Consider the following 26,712-nt stretch of genomic DNA (forward strand, 5'->3'; position numbering starts at 1 on the left):
TTAATCCCGATGGAACGCATTCCACTTGCGAGAGACATTTCCTGGAGAAAAAGGGAAGAAAGCTTCATTTGTCTCAGCGGTGACCTGGTTTATCTTTTGTGTGCCTCTAAAGGGAAGTGCATGCTAGGGGAGCAGAGACCAATTCTATGTCATTTTCTTGGGTAGGGTATTTTTGTTTTTATGTTCAGGCATTTTAGGATTCATTCACCTCCTTGAAGAGGGGTACCAGCAAAATATTGCAGAAGGGGAGTGGTTTTCATAGCAGAAGCGTTTAGCTAACCATCTATTTCACTGGCTTCCTAATCGAGGTCGATAATGAGCTACCCAGTCAAGGATGTTTGGGTGTCCAATACCCCCAACTCTCATCAGTCTTCCCATATTATCTTTGGGCCATTGGCAAGTATAAAGAAAGGATAAGGGCCATAGGAAGCTGACAAAGATGCTGTATTTCTGCTTGTGTGGCCAATGTCTAGGCAGTCTAGGAGTATGGGTCTTGCTGGTTTTGTGCAGGAAGGGGTTTCCACATAACAGGAGAAAGAATGGTTGGGGCAAATACGTTTGGAATCCTACCCATCCATCAAGGCTTAGCTCTTTGTGAAGGCTCCCCTGATGACACCAACCCACAGTTTATTGACTTTTCCTTTTATATGTTATCTATCAAATATACTGCTTCATATTATGTCTTCTTTCTAAGCACCTTTGTCCTGTCTCTCCAACTAGGTATAAATTAGCTTTACAATGGAAAGAACATTCAAGTTAAGGGATTTGAATTTAAATCCTGGCTCTGCCATTGTATGACCTGCGTGACCTTGGGCCTCATCTTAACCTGTACCAGGTAGGGTTGGGGTTGCATTAAAAGGACTCTAGGGTCCTTTCTAGCTCTAGTTTTACATCCTAGGACCATATTTTATAATTCGTGATATCTTTCATGATCCATCCATAGTCAAGGATCCATTTTTTTTTATTGTTTAGTTGATTTCTAAGGTTACTTTTTGGACAGGCTGCACATGTTAGTGGAAAGCTCTGGTCATAGTATCTGGGCTCAGATCTTCACTAGCTATGTTACTCTGGGAAACTCATTTAATAGCTCTGAGCTTCAGGATTTCCGTCTCAGTCAAATCAATACCATGCTTGCTTGTGGAAATGGTACACAGATTTATGGATCGACTCACCATTCTTGTGACTCCTCAGACTAAGACTCCCCTATATGCGTTGTTTCTTCTTATTAGAATGTAAGCTTCTTGAGGGCAGGTGGACTGTTTCACTTTGGTATTGCTACTCCTCTTGCTTAGTATAGTGCCTGGCAGGGAGTAAACACTATAATTATTTCTTAATAAAGTGGGGAAATGATTTTTCCTGACATTGCAGAGCTGTTGTAAGGACCTCTAGAAATGTGGGCTGTCACTAAGATTGGACTTCCAAAGGGCATCTTTCTAAATGACTTTTGGGGGTAGCTGTTACTTGAGGAAATTCAAACTCTGGCATAGAAAGCAGTGGGGGAGGGGGTGTTTCAAAAAGCCTGGCCAAGTGTATGGGAACTTGCGTTGACTGTGGCACGATGGAAGGAGCATTGGGTATGGAGTCAGAGGGCCTAGGTGCAAGTGCCATCTTGATACTTGCTACCCGTCTGACCTTGGCCAAGACACTAACTTCCCTGGCCCTCAGTTTCCCTCTCTGTAAAATGAGGAGGTTGGACTAGTGGCCTCTGAGGTACTTTCCAGCTCTACATGTATGATTCTATTACCTAAGGAGAAGCTAACAATAATAACATCTATCATTTTATATAGTGTTTTAAGGTTTGTAAAGCATTTTATAAATTAACTCATTTTGGTCTTTTGCAATGCTGGGAGGTAGATGCTATTGCTATCCCCATTTTGAAGATGGGAAAACTGAATGTAGACACAAGTTAAGTGACTTATCCATGGTCACGTCGTTAATAAGTGCTTAAGGACAGATTTGAACTTGGGATTTTCTAACTAGAGGTCCAGCGTTCTATCTAGCTATCTAGATCCAGAACCTGAGCCTGTGTGAACCTCATGACTTTATAACAATCATTGTAGGGACACTTCATGTATCTGCCCTCATTGAGGAATTGTAGGAGGGTTGGATTGAACTCCAGCAGTCTTCTAGACCCTGCAGCCTCGAGGCCACACGCAGCCCGCTAGGTCCTCAAGCCAAGGCCCCTTGGCTGAATCCAAACTTCACAGAACAAATCCCCTTAATAAAAAGATTTGTTCTGTAAAACTTGGACTCCGTCAAAAGGCCGCACCCAAAGACCTAGAAGGCCATGTGTGGCCTCGAGGCTGCATGTTCCCCACCCCTGTTCTGGACCAACCCTATCATTCTCCTGTCATACTTGGGGCAGCTAGGTAATGCAGTGGATAGAACATGAGGCCTGGCATCAGGAAGACCTGATGCCATTGCCAGTCATCTTGATTTTTGTCTTGCCACTGGATTTTGATGACTCTGGAAGAGAGAGTGAGACTGACAACTTTGCCCAGCTCTGCCTCACTTAAATCTAGTTCATGTGCTGGTCAAGACATCAATCGTGATATCACTGGTCCTCTTTAGAACCAAAGGATGAACAACAATAAATTCAAATCTAGCCTCAGATATGTACAACCTTTATGTCTTTGGGCAAGTCACTTTATCTATTTGCCTCAGTTTCCTAATTTGTAAAATTGGGATTATAATAGTACCCTCCTCCCAAGGGTTGTTGTAAGGATCAAATGAGATAATATTTGTAGAGTGCCTTAGTGTAGTGCCTATAGTAGATGCTTATATACGTGCTGCTACATATTACCGTGATCACTACCAACACCGCACACTACCGATGAGCGACGCATTGTCAGTGCCTTACTGAAGCTTTTGAAGCTGTAGAAGGTTTATGACTTCATTGGAGCCCATTCGCCCCTTGTCATCCTGTAGGTGATGTCCTTAGCCATGTCCTCTCATGGAGGACCTGCCCATTGTGCCAAAAGCCTTCCTTCAGGTCTTTTTGTAATTGGGGCTACCAGAGCAGCACCCAGGCTGGTCAGCCATTTATCATCCATTGCTTTACACCACCTACTATTGTGATAATCTCTTTCCTTAATAATTTCCCTTTTGTTGTTATTTAGTCGTTTCAGTTGTGTCTGACTCTTTATGACCCCATTTGGGGTTTTCTTGACAAAGATACTAGAGGGGTTTGCCATTTCCTTCTCCAGCTCATTCTACAGATAAGGGTCTCTGTCTCTAATTTATGGGACCTTGTGTCCTGAGTGTTGAGAGCTCTCCTCATAGGTATCCTCAATGATTTTCTGACTGGGGTATTCATTTTAGCAGTATAATAGAGTAAAAGTGTACTGGATTTGGAGTTGAAGGGCCCAGGTTCAGGTCCCCCAATATTTACTCTCTGTGTAACTTTGGGCAAGTTTCTCAAATGTAGAAATCAGTTTCCTCATCTGAAGAAGGAGGGGGTTGGACTCGATGGCCCTAAGGCCCCTTCCAGCTCTAAATCTGTGATCCTATCTTGTAGTGATTGTGCCAGGAGCCGGAACTAATAGTTACAGCTCTAGGAGCCATTTAAAATTAATCAGCAGGTATTTAAGTGGATATTATGTGCCAAGCACTGTGTCGTGCACTAGGGAAGCAAGAATAAAGAATGAAGCAATCTCTAATAACATCAAACTTCGATTCTAATGCTGGAAGAGACTTCCAGATCACATAAACAACAAGATGGAGAACTGTACATTTTCATCCTCTCAAATCTCTCCCAGATAGGAATTATGTACAAGAGATAAAAGCAATTTCAGCTGTCTCTACCAGGCTAAGACACCAGGAATGCTGAAGAGGTAAAAAACCTGATGAATTAAAAACAGAGAAAGCTAATCCACAGTACCCCTCCCCCATGACCCACGATAATCTGGCAGGAGTATACATACCTGTTCTTGAGCTTGTAACTGAACTCTACTCCACCCTCCTTCCGGTACAGCAGAAAACTAAAAGGCAGAACCTTGCTGGAGCTTGGACAGCAGCCAGGCAGTACCCTGTCCTGCAACAGTCATCAGATAGAAAATGGAGGAATAGAGGAACGGGAGCAGCTTGTGTGTGTGACACTTCATTGAGCTTGAGGGAAAGGGTCCCTCAAGTATCTAGCTGGAGCCATAGTTCTCCCCCCTAAGCAGTCATTTGGGAAATAGAGTGAAGCCAGTGAAATGTGAATTGTCCAGCATAGATGGCTTTGATTTCCTGCCCCCAGAGAAAGGGGAATCAGCCAGAAAGTGAACAATAGAGACATATAAGGGGGAAAGACTGAAATTACCAAAGATCCTGGAGGTAGAAAACTCAGTTAAAGAGCTTAAGCATAAACACATAGACTAATGGAGAAAATATTAACAACAGAAGGGAATATGGCCTCCAGATCAGCTAAAGGTATCCAGATGTCTATGAATAAATATTGTAAGATAAAGGAAGATTAATCAACACCTGACGAGGAAGAAGACCCTGTGGATTCCAAGAGAGCATGTCCCTGAATGGTTGAAAAGAAAAAGAAGAATTGTGAAAGCAGAATTTATGGCATGCACAGCAGAAATAATTGGCAGAATAAGAAAAATTTGAATCCACTGTGGCAAATCTCACCGAAGAAACAAAACAGAGAATAATTGATTGGAAATGCAAATGCGTGGAAGTGAAAGACAATCTGGAAGAGAAAAGAGCAGTAATGTTGAAAGAAAACATGATCTCCATATAAGGAAAACATAATCATCTAAAGACAGGATATATAGAGACAACTTAAGGATTTTTATAAGTTTTTCAGAAAAACACTACAAGTCAAAATACCTGAACACCCTAATGCAAGGAATAACACAAGAAAACTTCCCAGAACTTCTGCACACACACACACACACACACATGCACACACACACAGACACACACACACACACACACATGCACACACACACAGACACACACACACACACACACACACACACACTCTCACATTCACATTCACATTCACATTCACATTCACATTGCTAATTGAATCCACAGGCTGCCTCCAGGATAAAACTCCATGCTACAAACTCCCAAACACATAGAGGTTAAATTGAACAAATCCAATGACAACCAGTGAACAAGAGAAAGTCCTTCAAATATAAGGGAAAGGAAATTCAAATAACACAAGACTATTCTGAACCTACAAGAAACCACAAGAGGAAATGTAATAATGTTCTCCGAAGACTGAAAGGGCTCAAGAGACAACCCAAGGTGACCTACTCTGCAAATCTGAACCTAATCATTTATGGGGGAAAAAGATGCATGTTCAGTAACAAAAAAAGGCACCCTAAAGCATTCCTAGAAAGAAAACCAGACCTGAACAAATTACTTGCTTTTCGAGTGGCCCAGACAATAGAAATATAAGAAGGTAAACAGATACGCCAACCAAGGAAGGGACAACAAAATAGTGACAGACCATTTAGAGATTTTTTTTTCCCTGTGAGTACACAAGGAGACAAGTAAAAGCAGAAGTCAGCTGGAAGTGATCGTGGAGAAATAAGACTAAGCCTCACAACACCCTGCCTACAGGTGGAACCAGATTACAAAATGAGAAAATACAAAGGGGAGAAGAGGAAGAAGATAGAGGGCAATATGTGAAGTACCCTAATCACACTGAAGGTTAACAGTGAGGGGAAAAATAGCTCCTGTAGTCTCAGAAAGAAGAGATCCTGCAAGGAGAATGAGCAAGGAGAGGCTGGGAGGGGTTGAAACAGAAGGAAAGAAAAGGAGGAAATCTTTGTTTCAGTGGTGATGGGATGTTCCCATGGGAGAAAAGAGATATTCCATAAAGGGAGATGGGGGCTTTACAACGGGTAAAATCACCAGGTTTTTGTTACTTAGAGAGTCCCCTCCATCCTGCTTCAGGTGAAGGGGAATCAGAACTTCTGGGGCAACAGACCCCCAGAAAATCAAGAGGACATGGACCCAGAGAGGAGATTTCATGGCAGATGGGGACTAAAAATAAATGACCATGGGGGAGGGCAAAGGTGAATAATGACCTGCACAATTGGAGACATTTAAGAAAATTCCTACCATAGGGCAATCTCTTCTCTATCACCTACAGGAATAAAAAGGGAGGCACAACAGAAAAAAGGGGTTATGGAACAAGATCTACAAGGCAATAACATGGAAACTTATCTAGAAGAGGGAATCTAAAACAGGTGCCTCAGAAGCTTTAACTCCACAAGGAACAGAGATGAAGGTTAATGTTGTTGGTCATTTTCAGTCGAGCCTGACTCTTCATGACCTTGTTTGGGGTTTTCTTGGTGAAGATGCTAAAGTGCTTTGTCATTTCCTTCGCCAGCTCATTTTACAGATGAGGAAACTGAGGCAGGCGGGGTTAAGTGACTTGCCCAGGGTCATACAGCTGGTACATGTCAGGCCAAATTTGAACTCAGGTCTTCCTGACTCCAGGGCTGCCCCACCATCCACTGCACCACCTAGGTGCCCTGAATATAAAAATAGCTTGTAGTGATAGAACCTTTAAGGATTATAAAACATTCTACAAATATTATTTCATTTCATCCTCACAACAACTCTGGAAGGTAGGTGTTCTTATTACCCCCATTTTTTCAGATGAGGAAACTGAAGCAAACAGAAGTGAAGTGACATACCCAAGGTCATGCAGATAGTAAGTATTTGAGCCTGGATTTGAACTCAAGTCTTCTTGACTCGAAGTTCAGTGCTCTATTATCCACTGCGCCACCTCTAGAATGGATAGAAAGGGAAGGTATGTGATGAGAATGGAGGAATGAGTCTAATGGGAGAGATAAAAAAATTACATATGTAAATATATACAGCATCAATATAAAGTTAATAAACTTATACCTACATCCATACACAAATTTGTTAACTACAAGGTAATTTGGGGGAAATGGCCCTAGCCATTGGGGAAATCCAGAAAGGCTTCTTGCAGATGACGTCTGAGCTGCAGCTTAAGGGCTTCAGAAGTCAGGAGCAAGTGCATTCCAGGCATGGAGGATGGCCAGTGCAAAGGTGGAGACGGACTGTTGTATGTGAGGACCAGCAAGAAGGCCAGTTGGGATGAATTGCAGAATGCAGGAAGGGGAGTCATGTCCAGAGACTATAAAGGAGAAGAAAGCAGATATGAGGCCAGAACTGTTCCTGGCTGTTATATTCCTACACCATTGCTGTTCTCAGGAAAACTTCCTGTTCTCCACCCTCCCATCCACCTCCTTCCCTCCGCCTCCATCCCAACTCCATATTCCTCAGCTGAGTGGCTGCTTCTCTTGTGTACTAAATTTATCTCATCACCCCCTCCTTTCAGCTCAGGAGCTACGCACTGGGCAGTTGAGCAAACAACGGCCTATTTTCACAGGCGGACGGCTCAGTCCGCCACAAGTAGAGGCCTTTGGAAGAGCTGATGCTAATCCTCTTGGATGCTTCTCATACCTCCTTCGTGTCTCATCTGGTCCTGCTCCTTTCTGAACTGAATACAGCTCAGTTTCTGCTCCGTGGCGAGTTGCTGCCTGTCCCTGGCTAGAGAGAGCAGCAGGATTCGTTCCCTTTTTGGGACACAGCAGAAAGTTAATATTTGGAACTGAAAAGAAGGAATAGCTTCAGGCAGAAAGCTAGATTCAATAAAAAACCAGAAACTTTTAGGGCTGTTGCAACAGGAACCAAAGAGAAAACAGGTTATCTCCCCCTGAAGCTCCTCACTGGGGCCTTGCTATGGGATCCTTCTTAGCTGAAGGACTTGGATGGAGTCTTCCTTCCCTGCTTACTATTGATAGGGCCTCATTTTCATTTTGGGTGGTTTGGCGATGTTATTGTTTGCTGCTAAGGCTGTTGCTGCTGCTGCTAATGCTGCTGCTGCAGCTGCATCGTTTTTCAGTCATGTCTGACTCTTCATGACCCCATTGGGGGTTTTCTTGGCAAAGATCTTTGCCATTTCCTTATCCAGCTCATTTGACAGATGTGGAAACTGAAGGGTTAAATGACTTGCCCAGGGTCATACAACTAGTGAGGTCAGATTTGAACTCAGGAAGAGGGGTCTTCCTGACTTCAGACCCTATCCACCATGCCACCTAGCATTAAAAAAAAATGAACACCAAGAAAAGGGCACCTTGTGGCTTTGATGAAATCCATTTGCTCATTCTGAGTCGTGTCAGAAGCCGGTAACACAACCTTGTCACGGCTGCCTCCCGACAGCTTGCAGGGCCATGTGGGACCGGTACATGGCTCTGGGTGTTTGCTGACAGACCTGCTAATTAAACACCAAAAGGCTGTGTTGCTTTGCCAGTAGCTAATGGCTGTGCCAATGTTATCAGCTGGGTTTTGTGTTTTCCCTACAACTGGCTGCCAGGAGCATCCTAATTAAAAATAAACAGCCTTGTCAGTGTGGTCATTAGGGTGTTTCCTTTTCCTCCTTTCCCCCCTACCTAGGTTACCTAGGACGTTAGTTAGCCTGAGGAAAGGGGCCAGACTGGGTGACCCAGTAGCCCTTAAACCAGCACTGTCTTCCAAACTAGTCCCAGTTGGATAGTCAGGCTGAACGATTGGTGTGATTTACCTTGTTCTCTAAAACCTCTCTGATTCAAAGAGAGATCAGCTCGAGTGACAGGCGGAAAGGAGCAGAGTACTTGATGAAGGTCCAGGATTGTGAAGGGAAGGCTGCCTGTGGCTTGTGGTTGAAGGGTTTTGTCCTCAGGGTCTCTGAATTGAAGGGACAGCCAAAGAGCAAAGCCTCTCCTTGGAGGGGTTAGAATTTCATTGGAGAGTGGCCGGTCACATGAGGGCTTTTGGCACACTCTCCATGGCAGGCTGGACACAAGCATGTCAGGATTGAGAGAGTTGATCGTTACAGGCTTTGGCTGGGGTGAAGGGGGGGGGAACAGTCCCACCCTGATCTGGAGAAGGAGAGAGCTCCCATAACCCAAGGAGGCAGCCGCAGCAGCTGCAGCAGGAACAGCCAGGGCAGGCAGGGGATGCTGGCCGGGAGGGTGCTCCCAGAAAACTTCCGAAGCCTCTTGTCTTTGAACCCTAAAGAAAGTGTGTGGTCTCTGGGCCAGAAAATTGGAAGATGCCTAAGGAATGCAACGCTTTTCATACACTCTCCGCAGCCTTGTGCTGCTTTTATCACCGGAAGTCTGTCATTGGAGTGAAGGTAAGGAGAGGGTCTGAGATGAGGCATCCTTAGTGCTACCATCACCAATGGGAGTCTTCTAAAGGACACAGAAGAAGTTTACAGCTGTCAGCTTGGGTGTATAAACCAAGGTGTTCTTTCTTGGAGTGATGGAACTTGATATGCACCTAATGTGAAACTCCTGCTGGAAGTGCTATCCAGTGGTACTCATGTGGAAATGGCTCTGTCACTGTTTGAGCAATAAGATTTTTTTTAGGATGCTGCCTGACTACTTGGGCTATATAACTTTATTCCAAAGTGCCTGCGGCAAGATGAAGCTATTTTTCTTTCTTTTTTTTTTTATGCTGAACATTAGATAGCTAGGTCAGTTTTCTTGCCTGTGTTCCTCTGTTTGTGTGTGTGTGTGTGTGTGTGTGTGTGTGTGTGTGTTTAAGATGTATATGTCACAGTGAATGCTAATTCATTTAAATTAGGAACTAAGATTAGCTTGTCTTAGTGGCTGACATTCTTTTTCTCAACATTGGAAGAATTCAGGTGGCCTCTCCCCCCACCCCCACAAAACATTCAGTACTAAAAGACTATGTCAGTACACTCTTTTTTTTTAACCTTGCTGAGAATATTATGGGTTCATCTGAGTGATTCCACTGATAGACAGAACTATGCTAATGAATGCTGTTTGCATTGTAATTGCCTGACTTTGAAATACATACAAAATGAACGCGAATGCCAGCTTCCCTTTATCTTGGGACTTGTCTCTCTGGTAATGACTTTTCAGACCTGATTTTAACTCAGGAAGTTGGATTTGGAAAGTTCTCCAGGGAGTTATCTCTATCTTTATATCAAGATCTCTCTGTGTCTTTCTGTCTCTCTGTCTCTCTCTCTCTCTCATTCTCCCTCCCTCCCTCTGTCTCTCTTGCTCTGTGTGTGTGTCTGTGTGTGTGTGTGTGTGTGTGTGTGTGTGTGTGTGTGTGTGTGTGTGTATCTCCATCTCTCTCAGTCCCCATTTGCATCAAAAAAGCCATTTCAGGGTTATTACATTCTGTTTCCTCTTTATAATACTCTTACGAGGCAATTATGTTTTAAAGGAGAGAGGGGGAAGAATCTTCTACAGTGAATATTCACTAGCTGAAGAGAGGGCCTGAGTGCATGCTGTGACTTGACAGCCTGACTCTACTTTTCAATTCACTCTCAAAGCTAATTTCTCTTTATCAAGAAATTTTGAGATAAGACAAGTATATATAACCATCAGGGAGAAGCAATCCTTTATCCCCTTGCTACCCCTGCAGGCAGTGCAGTGGCCATGTGGTTTCTGGCCTAAATGTAGATCCCTCTGGCTTGAGTGAGATGAAGTCAGACCATTAACATTATTTTAAAGCTGTCAAAAATACCCGAGTTGGTCCTTTGAGATATGTACACTTCTGGAGTTGGCTGTGGTATTTCACTGTTAATAGAAGGTTTTGCGCAGATCCACTTCTGGTAAATACAAAGTCGGCAATTCAGCATTTGGCCCATAAGGCAGAGAGGGGAGAGTGTTGAGCTTTTGGCTCAGTAGACCTGCTCCCCTGCATTTATGGGAGTCACACATGAGTACAAAGAGGTTTCTTGGACTATTTGCAATGAACCCTACTTTCCTGTATGGTACCGTGGGGGGAAAAGCACTGGACTTGGTGGTATAGGACCTGAGTTCAGATCTCCGCTATATATTACCCATATGACTGGGCAATCATTTAACTGGCCTGGATCTCAGTTTTCTCTTATTAAAAAATTGACGAGTTGGACAAGATGAACTCTAAACTCTCTTCTGGCTCTAAATCTATGATCATATTTAGCTCAGCAAGATAGACAGTCCTCCCAGAGAGCCTCCAACCCCCTCCCACTGCATTTCAGGTGCCAGGGTAAATATCACGCACATGCCAGAGGGTGCTCCTTAGAATTGTTCACCCTTTTCCTTCGAGGCTCCCTGGTAGAGAGAAGTTCCTCAACTTGTTTTGAGAGCAAGTAGCGTCAGAATCAGAAATAGAATCCTCTCCTGACTTTAGTTTTCCACCTTGCATCCTCCAAATGGCTTTCTCTTTCTCCCCTCCCCACTTTTGCTTAGCTAATTATCTGGGAAAGAAATCCTCTGGTTTTGTGTGGAGCTCCATCCTGCTGGTGGTTGTCCCAATGATAACGCTTATGGCTTTATTGACTTCCGCTTTAATTAGGGATTTCAGATCTTGCTGCTCCTAATTAGTTTCCGTTGCTATTTGAGCTTTGAAATTAAATTGGGATTGATTGTCTGATAGCAAAGCGGAAATAAAGCCACAATTCTTGACCACATACATTGCTGGACTTAACAACGTTTCTCATACCAAAAATACCATTGAGGTAGTCATGGTAACTTCCCATTTGGTCTAATCCATACTGTCTCTGGAGAAAGTAGAACAGTATTAATAGTTTTTGTTGTATGGGAAGAGAACTAAAAATATAAAAAGCCTTATACATAGAAACCAATCATAGCTGCTTGCTTTCAGAAAACAAGATGCTATTTGCAGAGACATTCTAGACTTTGGTATATATTGGGTGCACTCAAATGAACTTTCACTTGATGTGTCTTGAAACAAGTTTGGTTAGGTTACCGTAATCAGCAGGGGCAGTAAACAATTGGATTGCCTAACTTTAAGGAAATAGGCCCAAGAAGGGAATTAAGTGGGATGATAAGAATAGAGAAAAGAGAGCATTGGGACTGTGGACAGGTTGCCAGTATGTGGCCCAAACAGGTGTGGAAGAAAAATTGTTCTTTGGAGCAAAGAAAGAGAAAGAGCAGTGGGTGGGTGGAATGGGGGTGGGAGGAGGGGAGCAAGCAATTACAGAATCTGTTATGTGCCAGGTACTGTCTTAAGTGCTTTATGGATGTGTCTTATTTAATCCTCACAAGAACCCTGGGAACTAGGTGCTGTTGTTATCCCATTTTGCAGTTGAAGAGACTGAGGCAGACAGGTGAGGTGATTTGCCCAGGATCACACAGCTAATAAGTGCATTTGAACTCAAGTCTCCCTGACTCTATATCCAACCCTTTATCCATTGAGCCACCCAGATGCCTTTACAAGGAGAGTTCATGTGGAGTGTTCCAGGGAATGTTGGGGACCTCAGCTACAGTGGCTCAGTGTCCTAATCTTTAAATCCTTAAAGGAGTTCTGATAGGCACTAAAGACTACTGGGTTGTTTTACTAATATGAGTCACAGGATTAAGAGATGATAGATATCTAATTAGAAGGGATCTAAGAGGCCTTTTTGTTTTACAGAAGAAGCTAAGAGATGATAGATATCTAATTAGAAGAAGCTAAGAGATGATAGATATCTAATTAGAAGGGATCTAAGAGGCCTTTTTGTTTTACAGAAGAAGCTAAGATATAGAGAGGTTAAGTGACTTGGCTAAGGTCATACAAGTAGAATGGTCCTATAAATCCAGGTCCAATGGAAATAGAAGTTTAGAAGATCATTTTAAATTTAGATTTAGTAGCATTATTGTGTGACATTCAGGCTTAATGTTTTAATGGGCTGTGATCTCATCACTGTGGCTGGTATACAGTAGGTACTATTTAAGTGCTTATTTCCTCCTTTCCTCTGTTCCCTGTGAGTGCTTTTTCCAGTGGTGCAGAACACAGCCCATCGGTGCTGCCATCTTATTCCATTCTTGTCCCTGTTCCGTATAAGCTTTCCTGATTCCCCTGTCCCCTGCCAGGTGGATACAGAATCATGGAAGGGAATTTTAGAGGTTATCTAGTTTAACCTTTGAGAAAGCATCCCCACAAGAGCATACTTGTCAAATGGTCATCCTATCTTAGCTTGAAGACTATTCCAATTTTCAATAGCTCTCATTGTTAGGAAGATTTTTCCCTACACCAAGCCTAAATTTTCCATCCATTGTAACTAGTTTTGTCCTTTAGGGCCCTTTCACATTATAGCCCTTTAAATACTTGACATTTATTAAACATTTGTTAAGTACCTTTTATGTACCAGGCACTGTGCACATACTGCTGGGTATACAAATACAAATAGAAAAAAACATAGTCCCTCTCCTAAAGGAGCTCCCAATCTAAATTTCACCTCAAAATTATCTCTTCTCTCTTCTCTGGGGTAAACACTTCCAGTTCCTTCAATATATCTTCATATGGCATAATCTTGAGACCTTTTACCATCATGATCATCTTCCTTTGGACTTCCAGCTTATTAATGTCTTTCCCTATTAATGTCCAGAAATGATCATCTAATTAGTTTTAGGTGTTCCAAATGTGGTCTGACCAGGACTGAATACTGTAGTGCTATCACTTCTCCAATCCTGGATGGTGGTAACTCTCTTAATGGCACTTAATATTGTACAGCTGATTCTGCTGCGATGCCACGTGTGCCTTCCCCCAAAGCACTGTGGTATGCAGAATCACACGATAAAAACCACAGGCCATATGGGGAAAATGGGGTTAGGGACCCAATGCTCAAAAATAAATAAAGTTAAGAAATATATAAATATTATAATAACTAGTGACAATGTCTGTGACTTGGGCAACTGGCAAAGTCTAGTGGAAATTGGGCAGCCCAAAGGACAGACAGCAACCCTGGGTCGTGGTCAAAGGCCATGTAGCCCTCCCCTGCCCATCTCCTATTGCACTAGAAGATATACAATAAATATGGCACTTTATCTTGAAAAAGGCCTGAGGTTGGTTTGTGGAAGTGGGCATTGGGAGGGTTACGTCTTGTGAGTTATTGTGAAGTGGTAGAGGTTTCTGTGTTCTCGCTCTTTTTTTTGTGGAAGAAATTGCATATATGCAGACTTAAATGTTGAGTTTTGTTCCCTAATATATCAATTGCATTGGAACAAATTCACATGTTTTTTGAAACAAACATTAAAGTAGAACTGACCCTACTAGCTTTTTTTTTTTGCTGTCATTTTATGCTATTGGTTCCTGTTGAAGTAGAAGTCTTCAAAAACTCCTGGACTCTTTAAAGATGAGTCATTGACTAGCCATATCTTCTCAATCTTGTACTTATGGAATTGATTTTGTGAATACAGATCAAAGGCTTTATGCTTCCCCTTGTTCAATTCTGTTTTATTAGATTCATCCCAATATTCTAGTCTGTCTAGTGCAGGGGTAGGAAACCTGAGGCCTTGAGGCCACATATGGCCTTCTGGGTCCTTGGATGTAGCCTTTTGACTGAGTCTAAGTTTTACAGAACAAATCCTTTTCTTAGGGGGATTTGTTCTATAAAGTTTGGATTCAGTCAAAGAGCCACACTTGAGGACCTAGAGGGCTACATGTGGCCTTGAGGGCACAGGTTCCCTATCCCTGGTCTATTGTCTTTGGATATTGCCCCTATCCAACAAGTTAGTTACCCTTCCCAACCCTGTGTCATCTGTAAATTTGATAAACATACCCATCTACATTTTTACCCAAGTCATTGATAAAATTCTTTAAAAGCATAGATCCATGAAGCAATCCTCTAGAGACACCCCCCCAATTGTTATTGAACCACCAATTATTATCTTTTGGGTCCATCCCAAATCCACCTAACTATACTATTATGTAGCCCAGATCTCTTATTGTCCATGTGAATAGCATGACAGACTTTGTTAAATCCTTGTCTAAAATCAAGGTGGATTATCTATATCTACATTTCCCTAATCAGCCAGCCTTCTAACCCCATCAGATTAGGAAATCCCGTTAGTTTACCATGACCTGTCCTTGATGAGGTCATGCTGGCTCTTCATGGACATGGGGTCCATTTCTCAGATATTTCCTCCTCATCCCTTTGATGGTGCCTTCTAGTATTTTGCCAGAAACACGAATTCAGCTTGCTGACTTGCAGGTTGCTGATTCTCTTTTTAGAAAACTGGGATGTTTGCCCTTCTCCACTTCTATTGCACATTTTCCATTCTTCACAATCTTTCAGAGATCATCAACAGTGCCTCTGTAATTATACCCTTCTCATCCTCCTACAAATAATCTTGTATTTACTTGAATTCATTCTGTATCCTCAAAGAAGAATAGAAATTCATTAAAGGCGAGAGACTTTTTTCCTTTGTAACCCTGTAATCTGTCACAGTATTTTACATATAGTAACTGCTTAATAAGCATTCAAATTGAGTGGAATAGAAAACATGCTCCATGGTTGAGATGCCTTCTTCTGGGTCTTAACATTATAAAGGTATCATTGTAGCAGTGAGGTTGTCTATCTGACATTCCTCACTCTTATTACAAGACCAACCTACTTCCTTTTCTGATTCTGTGGAGCAGAAAACTGGATGATGTCTTTAATGCCACAAAGCAGCTAGGTGGTACAGGGGATAGAGTACTGGGCCTGAAGTCAGAAAGAGAGTAGTTCAAATCTGACCTCAGACATTTAAGCTATGTGACCCTGGGCAAGTCACTTAACCTCCATGTGTCTCAGTGTGTTTATCTGTAAAAATGGGGTGATAATAATAGCACCTACCTCCCAGAGTTGTTGTGAGGATCAAATGAGATAATATTTGTAAAGTACTGAGTGCGGTGCCTGGCACACAGTAGGCACTTAATACATGCTTAGTTTCTTTCCTTCGCACTTGTATACCAACATTACCATTGTTGGTAATACGCTGTTTCCTCCTTGCATACGCTGTGTGCCTCTCTGCCACCCTTCCAGACAGTTACAACTTTGTTTTTTTGGATACCATGATGTCCCATAATTTGCAGCAATACAAGAAGAATAGTGGTGCTTTAAAACAAACAACCATAGGTTTTGGTCTTGTGGAGGAGCTTGGAATGACTGAAAGCATTGTGTAGTTTCCCAAATGAAATCCAGCCTCCTCCCTTCCTCGGGTTCAGTTCTGGGTCCAATTCATTATTCCTCTGCAGTACTTGACCCAAATATAAATGTTCACTGATGGACTCACTCTGTGAACTGTCCATCCAGCTGTATGTCACATCCTGGACAACAGACATTCTTCATCCACTTTGTTTTTCCTATGTAGATTCTTGGGCTGATCTTGAGTGGTCATGGATCTCATTGTTCTCCAGCATATTGGGACTTCATGCTTTCTGATGCTAATGGGATCTATTTGCTTTGTGCTACTTACAAGGTAGAGTCTGGATGCAAAAGAAGTAGTAGGACATACACTCTATTCTGAAGGAGCTGACCTTAAAAAATAATAGGGGTAGGAATAGTAATGCCTTCTATTCTATAGTAGTTTACAATTTTCAAAGAAAATTGTACATGTACATGATTTCATTTGATCACCACAACCCCTGCAGATAACCAGGGGAGGTATTTTTCTCTCCATTTTATAGAATCCTAGGTCTCTGCTTGTAGCACCCAGGGTATTTCCACTACAACTTCACACCTATCGGGCATTCTTCCCAAATCACTTTCTCTGAAGATCTCTGCTGTTATCTCATTTTGTATTGTATCAATTATTTACCAACTCACCCTTTCCTCCTCCCCCTTTAGATGATAAGCTTCTAGAGAGCAGGGCCTGTGTCATACCTGTCTTTGTACTCCTGGATACTAGAATAGGTCCTTTCTCATAGTGTTTTTTGAAATAAAGAAATTCAGTTCAAAGTTCCAGAGAGATCAGTTTAGCGATTAGAGTCGCCCATCCTAATCTCATGTCCTGTGTTGGCTTGGGTAGTTGGGGAGGCCTTCATGGAGGGAAGGGGGACATGAACTAGGTCTTAGAAGGATGGGTAAGGTTTGGATAGGAGAAGGAGCACCGGGGTTAGAACATATTAGGTGGGAGAAATCCGATCAAAGACACTGAGTTGTCAATGATCATGACCTCACAGGAGAGTCATGAGAAGACCTGTCTGGCTAGATTGAAGGTGAAAGGTTGGGTTTGAAAGTTAAGGTGAGGAGTTTGGCTCAGGCTTCCCCAACCAGGGGAGATTGTAATGGGATAATATTTGTAAAGTGCTTAAGCACAGTGCCCAGCACATAGTAGGTACTATATAAATGATAGATGCTATTATTATTTTTACTATTATTATTAATAGAGTTTGGCCTGGCACATTCTAACTCGATTACCACAGGTCTTTAAGCAAGGGATAGGCCACCACTTTTCAGGTGTGTCATAGGAAGGAATCCTTGTTCAGAGAAGGGTTGGATTAGATAACCTTTGAGGATCCTTCCAACTGCAAGAGTCTGAGATTCCATTATTTTGTGATGATGGATGACCCTGGGCAAGTCATTTTTCTCTCAGAGCCTCAGTTTCTTTGTTTGTAAAATTTGGATAATAATGCTTTACCAACCTCACAAGATTGCTGACAGGTAGCTCGGTACGCTACAAATGCAAGTTATTTTTATTGCCAGCAGGGAAGGGTGCATGGCTGTCACCTTGCCTTCCCGTCCTTAGACACTGTGGGAAAATCAAAAGTATCCCCTGTTCAGGAGTGGGGTGGGGTCTCCATTCTGTAGACAGAGACTCACTATAGGTTCTTCAGCAGGATGTAATATGAAACAAGTTTTAGTGCACCGTATAAACTGACTGAAAATACTCTGATTCCATCACACTGAGGACATGACAAGTTTCCATGTTCTCCCCTCCTCATCCCTTCCCTCTCTTTTTCACCCTCTCTTTTTTCTCTCTCTTTCTTCCTTTTAGCTGTCTTTCTTTTTTCTCTCTCTTTCCTTTCCTTCTCTCCCTCTCTTTTTCTTCCTTCTCTCTTCACTACCCTTTTTTCCTTCTCTGTTTCTCTCCCTTCTTTTCTCCTCCCTTGCCTTCTCATTTTGTTTCCTCTCTCCCTCTTTATTTTTCTTTCTGTTCTTCTTCTGTCTTTCTTCGCATCTTTTTCTCTCTTTCTTTTTCCCTCACTTGACTGCTCTTTTTGTTTCCTCTCTCCCTCTTTGTTTTTCTTTCTATTTTTCCTCTATCTTTCCCTGCATCTTTTTTCTTTCTCATACTTTTTCTTCTCTCTTTCCTCTGTTGCTCCCCCCTCTCTCTTTTTCTCTCTTCTTCCCTCTCCTGTTTTTCTCTCCCTTTCTATCTTTCCCTCCATATCTCTCCATCACACACTGCCTATCTTTTTCATCTTTCTCTTTCTCACCTTCTCTCCCTCCCTCTCTTTTTTACTGTTCAGCTAGTAACAAAAAGGAGTGAGATTTCTTTTCTTTTTCTTTCTTTTTAAAATCCTATAACCCATTGCCTGAAGAAAGGGAAGGTTACTTAGTGCTAAAGAGTCTCCTGTGTTTAGAGATTGGGGGTTTTGTTTCTAGTGTTACCATTGGCTTGCCTGATAGCCTAGGAGAACCACCTAATCTCAGCAGGCTTTATTTCTCCCTTCAGTGAAGTAGAAATACTTATCTTTGGCTAGTTATTGTGAAGGTCCATGGGCTGATGGCCCATTTTCTGGCATTGCCTCAGAGAAGCAATTTAGTACATGGTACCCTAATGTAGGTCTGATGGACAAAACTCATTCAGTCTGACCAAATTATTGCTAAGCTTTTGTGTGAGGGTGGGGGTAGGGATGGGGGACCTGGTGATGTAATTGGCACAGAGAAATACCAGAGAGGAAACTTCTGCTACCAATGCATACTAGCAGTTGCTTTTAGAGTTTCTAGAGCACCAAGAGATGAAATGACTTTATCAAGGTCACACAGCTAGTATGTGTCAGATGCAGGATTTGGATCCAGGTCTTCTTGGTTCTGTGTTCAGATCTCCATCCTTTATGCCCCACCACCTCTTCATTTGTGAGCACCGGGGATTCTGCTGAGCGTAATCTCTCAGGAGCCTCCTGTGAATGCATCATTTTCCTGGTAGGATTAAAGAATTGAAAGACCATCTTCAGCTTCATTTTTACAGGTGAAGACATGGAGCCCAGAGAAGTTAATTCAATTCAGTAAGCATTGATTAAGTGCCTGTTACACAAGTTCACACAGGTTATGGAAAGTAGCAAAGCTCGGATTTGAGTTCAGGTTCTCTGGTTCCAAATCTAGAGTTCTTTCTATTGTACCACACTGCCTTTTGGCAAGGCCAACTGTGATTCTGTTAGAGAGCTGGTCAGGAACTTAGAAAGAAAGAGGCAGATTAACTGCCAATCACAAATTAGCTAGTTACTTGCCTGAGTGAGAAAACAAAATAAACAGAAAAGGGGAAAGTTTGTTGCCTCTTAAATCAGAGAACTTGGATTAAAATCCTGGTGTGGATAGAATGCTGAGCCTGGAGTCAGGAAGACCTGAGTTCAAATCCAGCCTCAGATACTTAGCATCTGTGTGATCTTGGCCAAGTCACTTAACTGTTTGCTGCACTTTCTCATCTGTAAAAATGATCTGGAGAAGGAAATGACAAACCACTCCAGTATTTCTGCCAAGAAAACCCCAAATGGGGTCACAAAGACTTGGACACGACTGAAACGACTAAGCAACAAAATCTGTTACCTGTATAACCTTGGGAAAATCACTTTCCCTCTTTCTCTCTTTCCTTTCCTTCTCTCCCTCTCTTTTTCTTCTTTCTCTCTTTTCTACCCTTTTCCCTCTCTTTCCTTCTCTCTTTCTCTTTCTCCCTCCTTTTCCTCTCCCTTGCCCTCTCTTTTTGTTTCCTCTCTCCTCTATTTTTCTTTCTATTCTTCCTATCTTTCTCTGCATCTTTTTCTCTGTCTCTTTTTCCCTCCTTTCCCCCTCCCTTGACCTCTCTTTTTGTTTCTTCTCTCTGTCTTTATTTTTCTCTGCCCTCTCTGGGCCGGTAAACAAGGAAGATTAGATTAGATGATCTTAGAGTCTATTCTTTTTAGTCAGGGTCTCGGGTCCTGTGATTCTATGATCCTATAAACTTGGCTTCAGTGGTTGTCACATGTGTCACAGAAGAGTTACCACTCAGAAAAAGTACTGTAGTTAGAGTCAGAAGACCTCAGTCCAAATCCAGGCACTGCCATGTAAGTGGCAAGTCACCTTGGGCAAGACCTTTATCCTCTCTGGGACTCAGTTTCTTCTTCTGTAAAATGAAGGCAGGACCTTCGATGAGCTCTGAAGTCCTTTCTAGCTCTAAGACTAGGACCCAGTATTTCAGTGAGAATATTCTCGATTCTGTAATGATCAATCAAGTCCAAGGAAAATTGAGCACTTGGGTAGAAAGACCATATTTTTGTGGTCATTGGTTATGCATGACCAAAAAATGCTCAAGCAATGACCAGTTTTTTATGTGGAAAGCTTTATTTTGGGGCAGCCAAAGCTCAGCTCAGTATTGGGTAGGAGACACAGAAGAGTTCTCAGTAAAGATTTTCCATTGACATTGTATGTGTCTCAGAGAGTCTGCCTATTAATACCTCACATCGGTGAAACCACAATGGTAAATATAAACCTGAGTACTGCAGTTCAGGCTAAAGTGTCCTTTATATCTGTGACTTGATCTGTGCCCCAGAGCCCTCATAAAAAAGGGACTAGTTACAGTGACAGGGTTTTTTTTTGGGGGGGGGGTAGGGAGAAGGAGACAAGGGTGGGTAGGGGATTGCTGTAGGGGCACTGATGAAGTCTTTTCTTCAGATCTTTCTGGTCTGATTTTAGTTGCCTTCACAAAGACAGGATTCTAAATCAGCCACACAGCCTTGGAGGAGAACTGCAGACTAGCCTTATCCTCCAAAATGGTAGTTTTGTTAGTTTTGTCTGTGGTGACAAGTCCCTGCTTAATGATGTCTTAAATGAACCTTTTACAGCCTGAGCAGGTATGCTATCTGCCAAAGCTGGGAAAGACAGACGAAGTCACTCAGGAACTGAATCCCAAATCAAGAGAAGAGTGGATTCTTTATGTCTCAGTGTAGACTTTGAGTCCTACAAAAATAGTGCAATGTATTATTAAAGTGTAAAGTGTAAGTCACCACTGGGCATTCTGAAGTTCCGGTCTGGCCCTGAGAGAGCAAGCCAGGGTGTACACCTAACAAAAGGAATAGTTTCTGAACATTTAAAAAGAGAAAGTGACCACTAAGAGTCAGTATGACTTTTGCAAGAACCCATCACACCAGACTAAGCTTATTGCCCTTTTGTTTAACAGCTTAGCTTGACTGGTAGATCAAGGAGCAGCCAGTCATCTGACTAAGTGCTATGTACCTATGTACAAAGTACAAAGATGTGGGCAACATTATAGCATGGTTAGGTCGATTAAGAAGTGGTTGAATGACCTAACTCCAAGATGGCTACTTGGGGTGGGCGGGTGGTCTCTGATTTATGACCCCATACTGTTTAACATTTTTTTTAACTTAGTGACTTGAATGCTTGTCAGATTTGTAATACATAACTTAATAAGGAGAGCTAATCTGTTGAATGACAGAATCAGGATCTCAAAGAAGGGCTCAAGAGGTTAGAATAATAAATAGGCTGAATCAATAAGATAAAATTTAATAAGTATTAATTTAGTCATGCACTTTTTTTAAAATCACTTTCAAAGTACAGGATGGAGGGAGGTAGATAACACTTCTTGTGGAAAAGATCAGTCATCCAATCAGTCAATAAGCCTGTATTAAGTGCCTACTATGTGCCAGGCACTATACTAAGTTCTGGGCATAAAAAAAGGCATGTGGGGGGAGGAGGCGAAACCACAGTTCCATCCCTCAAGGAGCTCACATTCTAATGGGGGAGAAAATATGTCAACAGTTATGAACATAGGCAACATATACAGTGTAATGAGAGGTAATCTCACAGAGAAGGCCCCAGCCGTGGTGGGTAAAGGATTGTCAGGAAAAGACATTGGCAGAAGGTGGAACATAAATTGTTTCTTGAAGGAAGCCAGGAGACTGAGGGGAGGAGAGAAGGACCAGCCAGTCTAAAGGCAGAGTCAAGGGATAGAATGAATGTGGGGAACAGCATTAAGTCCAGTGCCCCTGTATGCCCACCCATTTGTGGAGGGGAGTAAAGTATTAGGAAATTGCAAAGGTAGGAAGGGACTAAGTTGTAAAAGACTCTAAAATCTGAACAAAGGGTTTTATATTTGACCCTGGAGATAATAGGGAGCCACTGAAATTTATTTGGTAAGGGGGGGTGTGCCATGGTCAGACCTGCACTTTAGGAAGATCACATCATTTGGCACCTAGGGGAGGACAGACCGGAATGGGGAGAGACTTGAAGCAGGGAGACCAGCTGGAAGATTTAGAAAAGGTTGGGGCATGGGGAAGGGAGTAAGAGTATGTTTAGGGAATTGTAAGCTCAATCAATATGAATTGTTAGAGTGACTTGGCAGCCAAGAAAGCAAATACAACCTTAGACTGCATTAAGAGAGGCATTAATGACTAGAATGAGGGAGATAATAACCTTTCTTTCCTCTGTTCTAGTTAAACAAAGTCTGGGGAATTGTGGTCAGTTCTGAGTATCATGTTTTAGGAAGGGTGACCTCAGTGAATGTGAGCCCATGCCCTATGAGGATTTAAAGGGGCCGATGATGTTTAACACGGAGAAAAGACTTATGGGGTGGGGGGAGGTAACCTAATAGCTATTCAAGTATCTGCAGGCTTATTACATGCAAGAAGCATTAGACTAGTGTTTCTTGACCCCAGATGGCAGAACTGTAAGCTCTTTGAGGGCAGGGCAGGGCATGTTTCCTTTGTCACTATGTGCCGCTCCTGCCACAGAGTAGGTGCTTAGAAAAATGATTATTTTTATTCACTGATGAATGAATGACTATAGAGAAACAGATTCCAGCTCTAGGTAAGAAAGAAACTTATGAGAACCATCCAAATGTACAGGAGGGTGCTTCAGGTATTGTTGGGTTCTTCATCTCTGGAGGTCTTCGAGCTGAGTCTGTGCAACCATTTCTCAGGGATACCATGGAGGGCTTTTGTGTTCAAATACAACGTGGACTCAATAGCCAGGGAGGCTCCTTCCAAACTCTCAGATTCTGGGAGCAGGAGAAAAGTCTGGTTCAATCCTGTTGCCACTCTTTGCTTCCAACCAACAGTTCTCTTTTAGAGGAGGCTACCAGTCCCCTTAGTCATCCTAAATGAAGAAGGCTTTTTATAGAGGCCCATTTTAAAAGGAGTATCTCTCCAGTGCATGGCTATCTAAATGTGTTTCCTCGGCAGCTAGGAGCTCTAAGGATATGGTTTCAGCCTTCAGGGGCCGGACACACTGACAGAGGGCGTGTGCCAGCACTCCCTCCCCCAACATGCTTGGTTTCTGGCAAGGGAGTTGTTTTTGTTGGAGGGGCCTGGCTGGGAAGGACATTATGGGACCAAGATCCTGGGAAAGTTCTGTGGGCTATCTTGGTACCCCCAGGACAGGAGATTGGTGCCTGCCAAGAATCAAGGAGCATTGTTTGGGAACCAGAGGTCTCGAAGAGTCCTTTTTTGTACTGCTTAAGAGTGACATTTTTAGACTGAAGAGGGGAAAACCGGTACTGACACCTGGCTCTAAAGATGATGGCCTGTCATCAACAACAACTTTCATACTTGAGTCGGATTAAAACCCAGGGGCTTTTTAGTTTTAGCAGCTGGCTAGGTAAGGGGGCAGGTGACTCATGGGACTATAACTCACTGTCCTTTAGGTAAAAATCACCCCTGAACTGGCTAAGGTCATTCTTACCCTTAAGATATTTTTATACCCCTGCTTGCCAATGTGTATAGTATTGTTGAAATGAATTTTGCTGCCTGTTTGTCCTAATGAAATGGCTGTTGATGGGTCCTGTTGCTTACACTAAGAAGAATTACCTTTCTCATACACTAGTCTGTCTGTATGTTTGCATATTTCTCATAGCAGCAGCTTAATAGGAAGAACCCAAATTAGAATCATAGAATCATTCAGGAGTTAAGCCGGGGCGTTTACTGAGCACTTACTCTGTGCCGAACACTGTGTGAAGTACTGGAAATGCAAAGAAAGAAAAAAACCAGCTCCTGTCCTTAAAGCGCTTACGCTGTAGAACGGAGGGAAGGTGGGAGCATGTGGGGATACCAGAAAAGGGCTCCCACAGGAGGTCATGCCTGAGCTGGATCTTATTGGACGCCTGGAATTCTAAGGTGAGGAGGGGGCGCATTTTGTTGTTTTTGTTGTTATTGTTCAGTCATTTCAGTCAAGTCCAACTCCTCGTGACCCCATTTGGGGTTTTCTGGCCAAGATACTGGAGGGGTTTGCCATTTCCTTCTCAAGCTCATTTTACAGATGAGGCACTGAGGCAAATGGGGTTAAGTGACTTGCCTAGGGTCACACAGCCAGTAAGTGTCTGAGACTGGATTTGAACTCCGAAAGATGAAGTATGGACTCCAGGCCCAGCACTCTATCCGCTGTGCCACCTAGCTGCCCTGAGAGCATTTTATATAGGGAGAATAGCCAGTTCAAAGAAATCATGTGTGAGGAACAGCAAGTTCAAACCCTTTTGGTGGTGAATAACAGAGGGACAGTTGGATAAAGCATTAATTGATTGCTTGCCAGATGCCAGGCACTGTGCTAAGCATATAAGCAGTCCTTGCCTTCAAGGAGGTTGTATTCTGTTGTTTGTTTGGAGTTTTTTTTTGGAGGGGGAAAGGCAGGGCAATTTGGGTTAAGTGACTTGCCCAAGGTCACACAGCTAGTAAGTGTGTCAAGTGTCTGAAGCCACATTTGAACTCAGGTCCTCCTGACTCCAGGGGCGGTGCTCTACTCACTTTGCCACCTAACTGCCCCAAGGAGGTTGTATTCTAATGGGAGAAGGAGCTAGGAGAAGGGAAGGGGATGTTAGAGTATGGCTGGGAAACTACCTGGAACTGTATGGAGGCCTGGGGAAAAGCTCATCTTTTAGCTGAGGGACAAACAGGGGGAGTACAAATTTCTGGTCTGGTGGAGATGGTTAGAGAGGAGGGCCGTAGTGCACAGACAACCTTGCTGCAGTTGAGATTCGTTAACATAAATTTGTAATGAACTTATTTAGTACAGCTTTCCTGTTTCCGCCATTTACAAAATACAGTAACATGAGAAGGAGGAAAGGAGTGACCTAAGGTTGGGATTGAGCAAGGCAGGATCAGTGATAGGACAAGAGGTTAGAGCGTTACAGATGTTGAACTGGTTCACCGAGAATTGAAATTAGGAGACAAGATGAGTTTAGTCAGAGCAGCACTGAGGGATGGAGGATTGGAGGTCATGGGAGAGGTGTCCCAGGAAATGATTAGGTAAAGGAAATTTAGAGTCCACAAATATGGAAATAGAATACTTAAGGGTGATGGCAAGATTGAAAGTAGGACTGTCCCTATGTGTAGCTGAGGTAGAGTGGGAAAATGGGTCATAGGGAGTTGAGTAGATTGAAGAATGGGGAAGTTAGAGCACAGAACCTTAGAACTGGAAGATATGCTAGTATTTTAGTCTAACTTTCCATGTAGTTTCAGAATCTTTTCTCTGTACTGTGGTATGCTATCTTTCAACTTATATCCCAGGCATATACTAAGGGGATAAACATTATTTTCTATGCATATATTTTCCAACTAGATTATTCCTAATAAAGATCAGCCATAAATTCAAGATGGTAGTATTGGATAAGAGTCAGGGTCCAAAAAAAAAATCTCATAGATTTAACTACTAAGTGGCACTTCTAGCCACTGTCCTCATCCTATTCAACATGAAGGCTCAGAAGCTTGGGGGCAGGGGAAGAGGAACACCATTCCACCTGGTGGTTATGTACATTCATTCTACTATACGGAAATGGTGAGAAAGTGATGATATCTATTATTTTCAGAGATTGGACAGTCTTCCGTTTTTGGGCTCTTCTTCTCTGTGGAGTAATACTGACTTGCTAGCTAGGAGATGGGGATTATTGTGAATTTGTCCAATTAAAACCAGTTGTTGAGCCAATCCCCACCCCTCAACCCTACTTTCTTTCTGAACTAAATTTCATGGACCTTGGCATAACAAAGTTGACTTTCCATAGTGAAGGATACAGTACCCAAGCATGTTTGGATACTACATATAATACTCTACTTGGCATAGAATCAATAAAAGTAATAAAACAACAACATATAATAGCAATAAAGTAATGCATAATAAAACATTTTCCACTTTGCTACAGCCTCTCTCAGACTCCAGCAGTCCCCAGACAGTAATACATAAACTGCTTTAAATCTAGGAGTTCTAGGAAATGCATAATTTAATTCACTTAGCCCCCATGGCTCTTCCTCCTTCCAGTGGACAATAGAACACAGTTGGAATCTGATGCTTAATTTGTGTATCCAGCAGGGCTAGTCTTTAGGTCATCTGAAGCAGTTCTACATCCATAGAAGAATAGGCCCAGGCTCTGAATCAAGTGTAAACCAGTACCCTGGAAGGCCCATGATTTTCCATTTGGTGTCCCTATCACTAGCAGGGACCTTGAACCAATTCTTACCATAATTATTAGTAAGGTCGTGGAGCATATTGAGTGAACTCAGTCTCTGGCCTCCTGTCAAGAACATCCTTTTGACCTTCAGGCCTTGACTCCATGGCCCCCTTCCCTGAAGCCATGTTGGGTCACTTCTGTGGTACATCTTTCTTTATCTCCCTTCCCAAAGACAGTCTTCATGCTTCGCACGGCTTAATTGGGAGAGAGATAGGGATTAGGGCAGGTGAAGGGACAGATTGTGCAAGAGGGGTGTTACACAGGCTAGAATTATAGATTGCATCCAATACGACTAAACTGAGTAGGATCA

The 26,712-nt window shown here is 42.7% G+C and overlaps 1 protein-coding gene across 2 annotated transcripts in view; it reads left to right on the forward strand.

The window, feature by feature from the left end:
- Window positions 1-26,712, forward strand: part of BCAR3 (BCAR3 adaptor protein, NSP family member) — a 177,140-nt gene that overhangs the window by 80,485 nt on the left and 69,943 nt on the right. The window contains exon 1 of one of the 2 annotated variants that reach the window (XM_036767867.1): window positions 8,970-9,163. The exons of the other annotated variant lie outside the window; for it this stretch is intronic. Coding sequence (XP_036623762.1) covers window positions 9,080-9,163 — 84 coding nt within the window. The 5' untranslated portion in view covers window positions 8,970-9,079. Of the gene's footprint in view, window positions 1-8,969; window positions 9,164-26,712 lie in introns of those variants that run through there. 2 annotated transcript variants of the gene reach the window in all.

This window comes from Trichosurus vulpecula, chromosome 7 (assembly GCF_011100635.1).
Source record: "Trichosurus vulpecula isolate mTriVul1 chromosome 7, mTriVul1.pri, whole genome shotgun sequence".
NCBI classification, from domain to species: Eukaryota; Metazoa; Chordata; class Mammalia; order Diprotodontia; family Phalangeridae; genus Trichosurus; species Trichosurus vulpecula.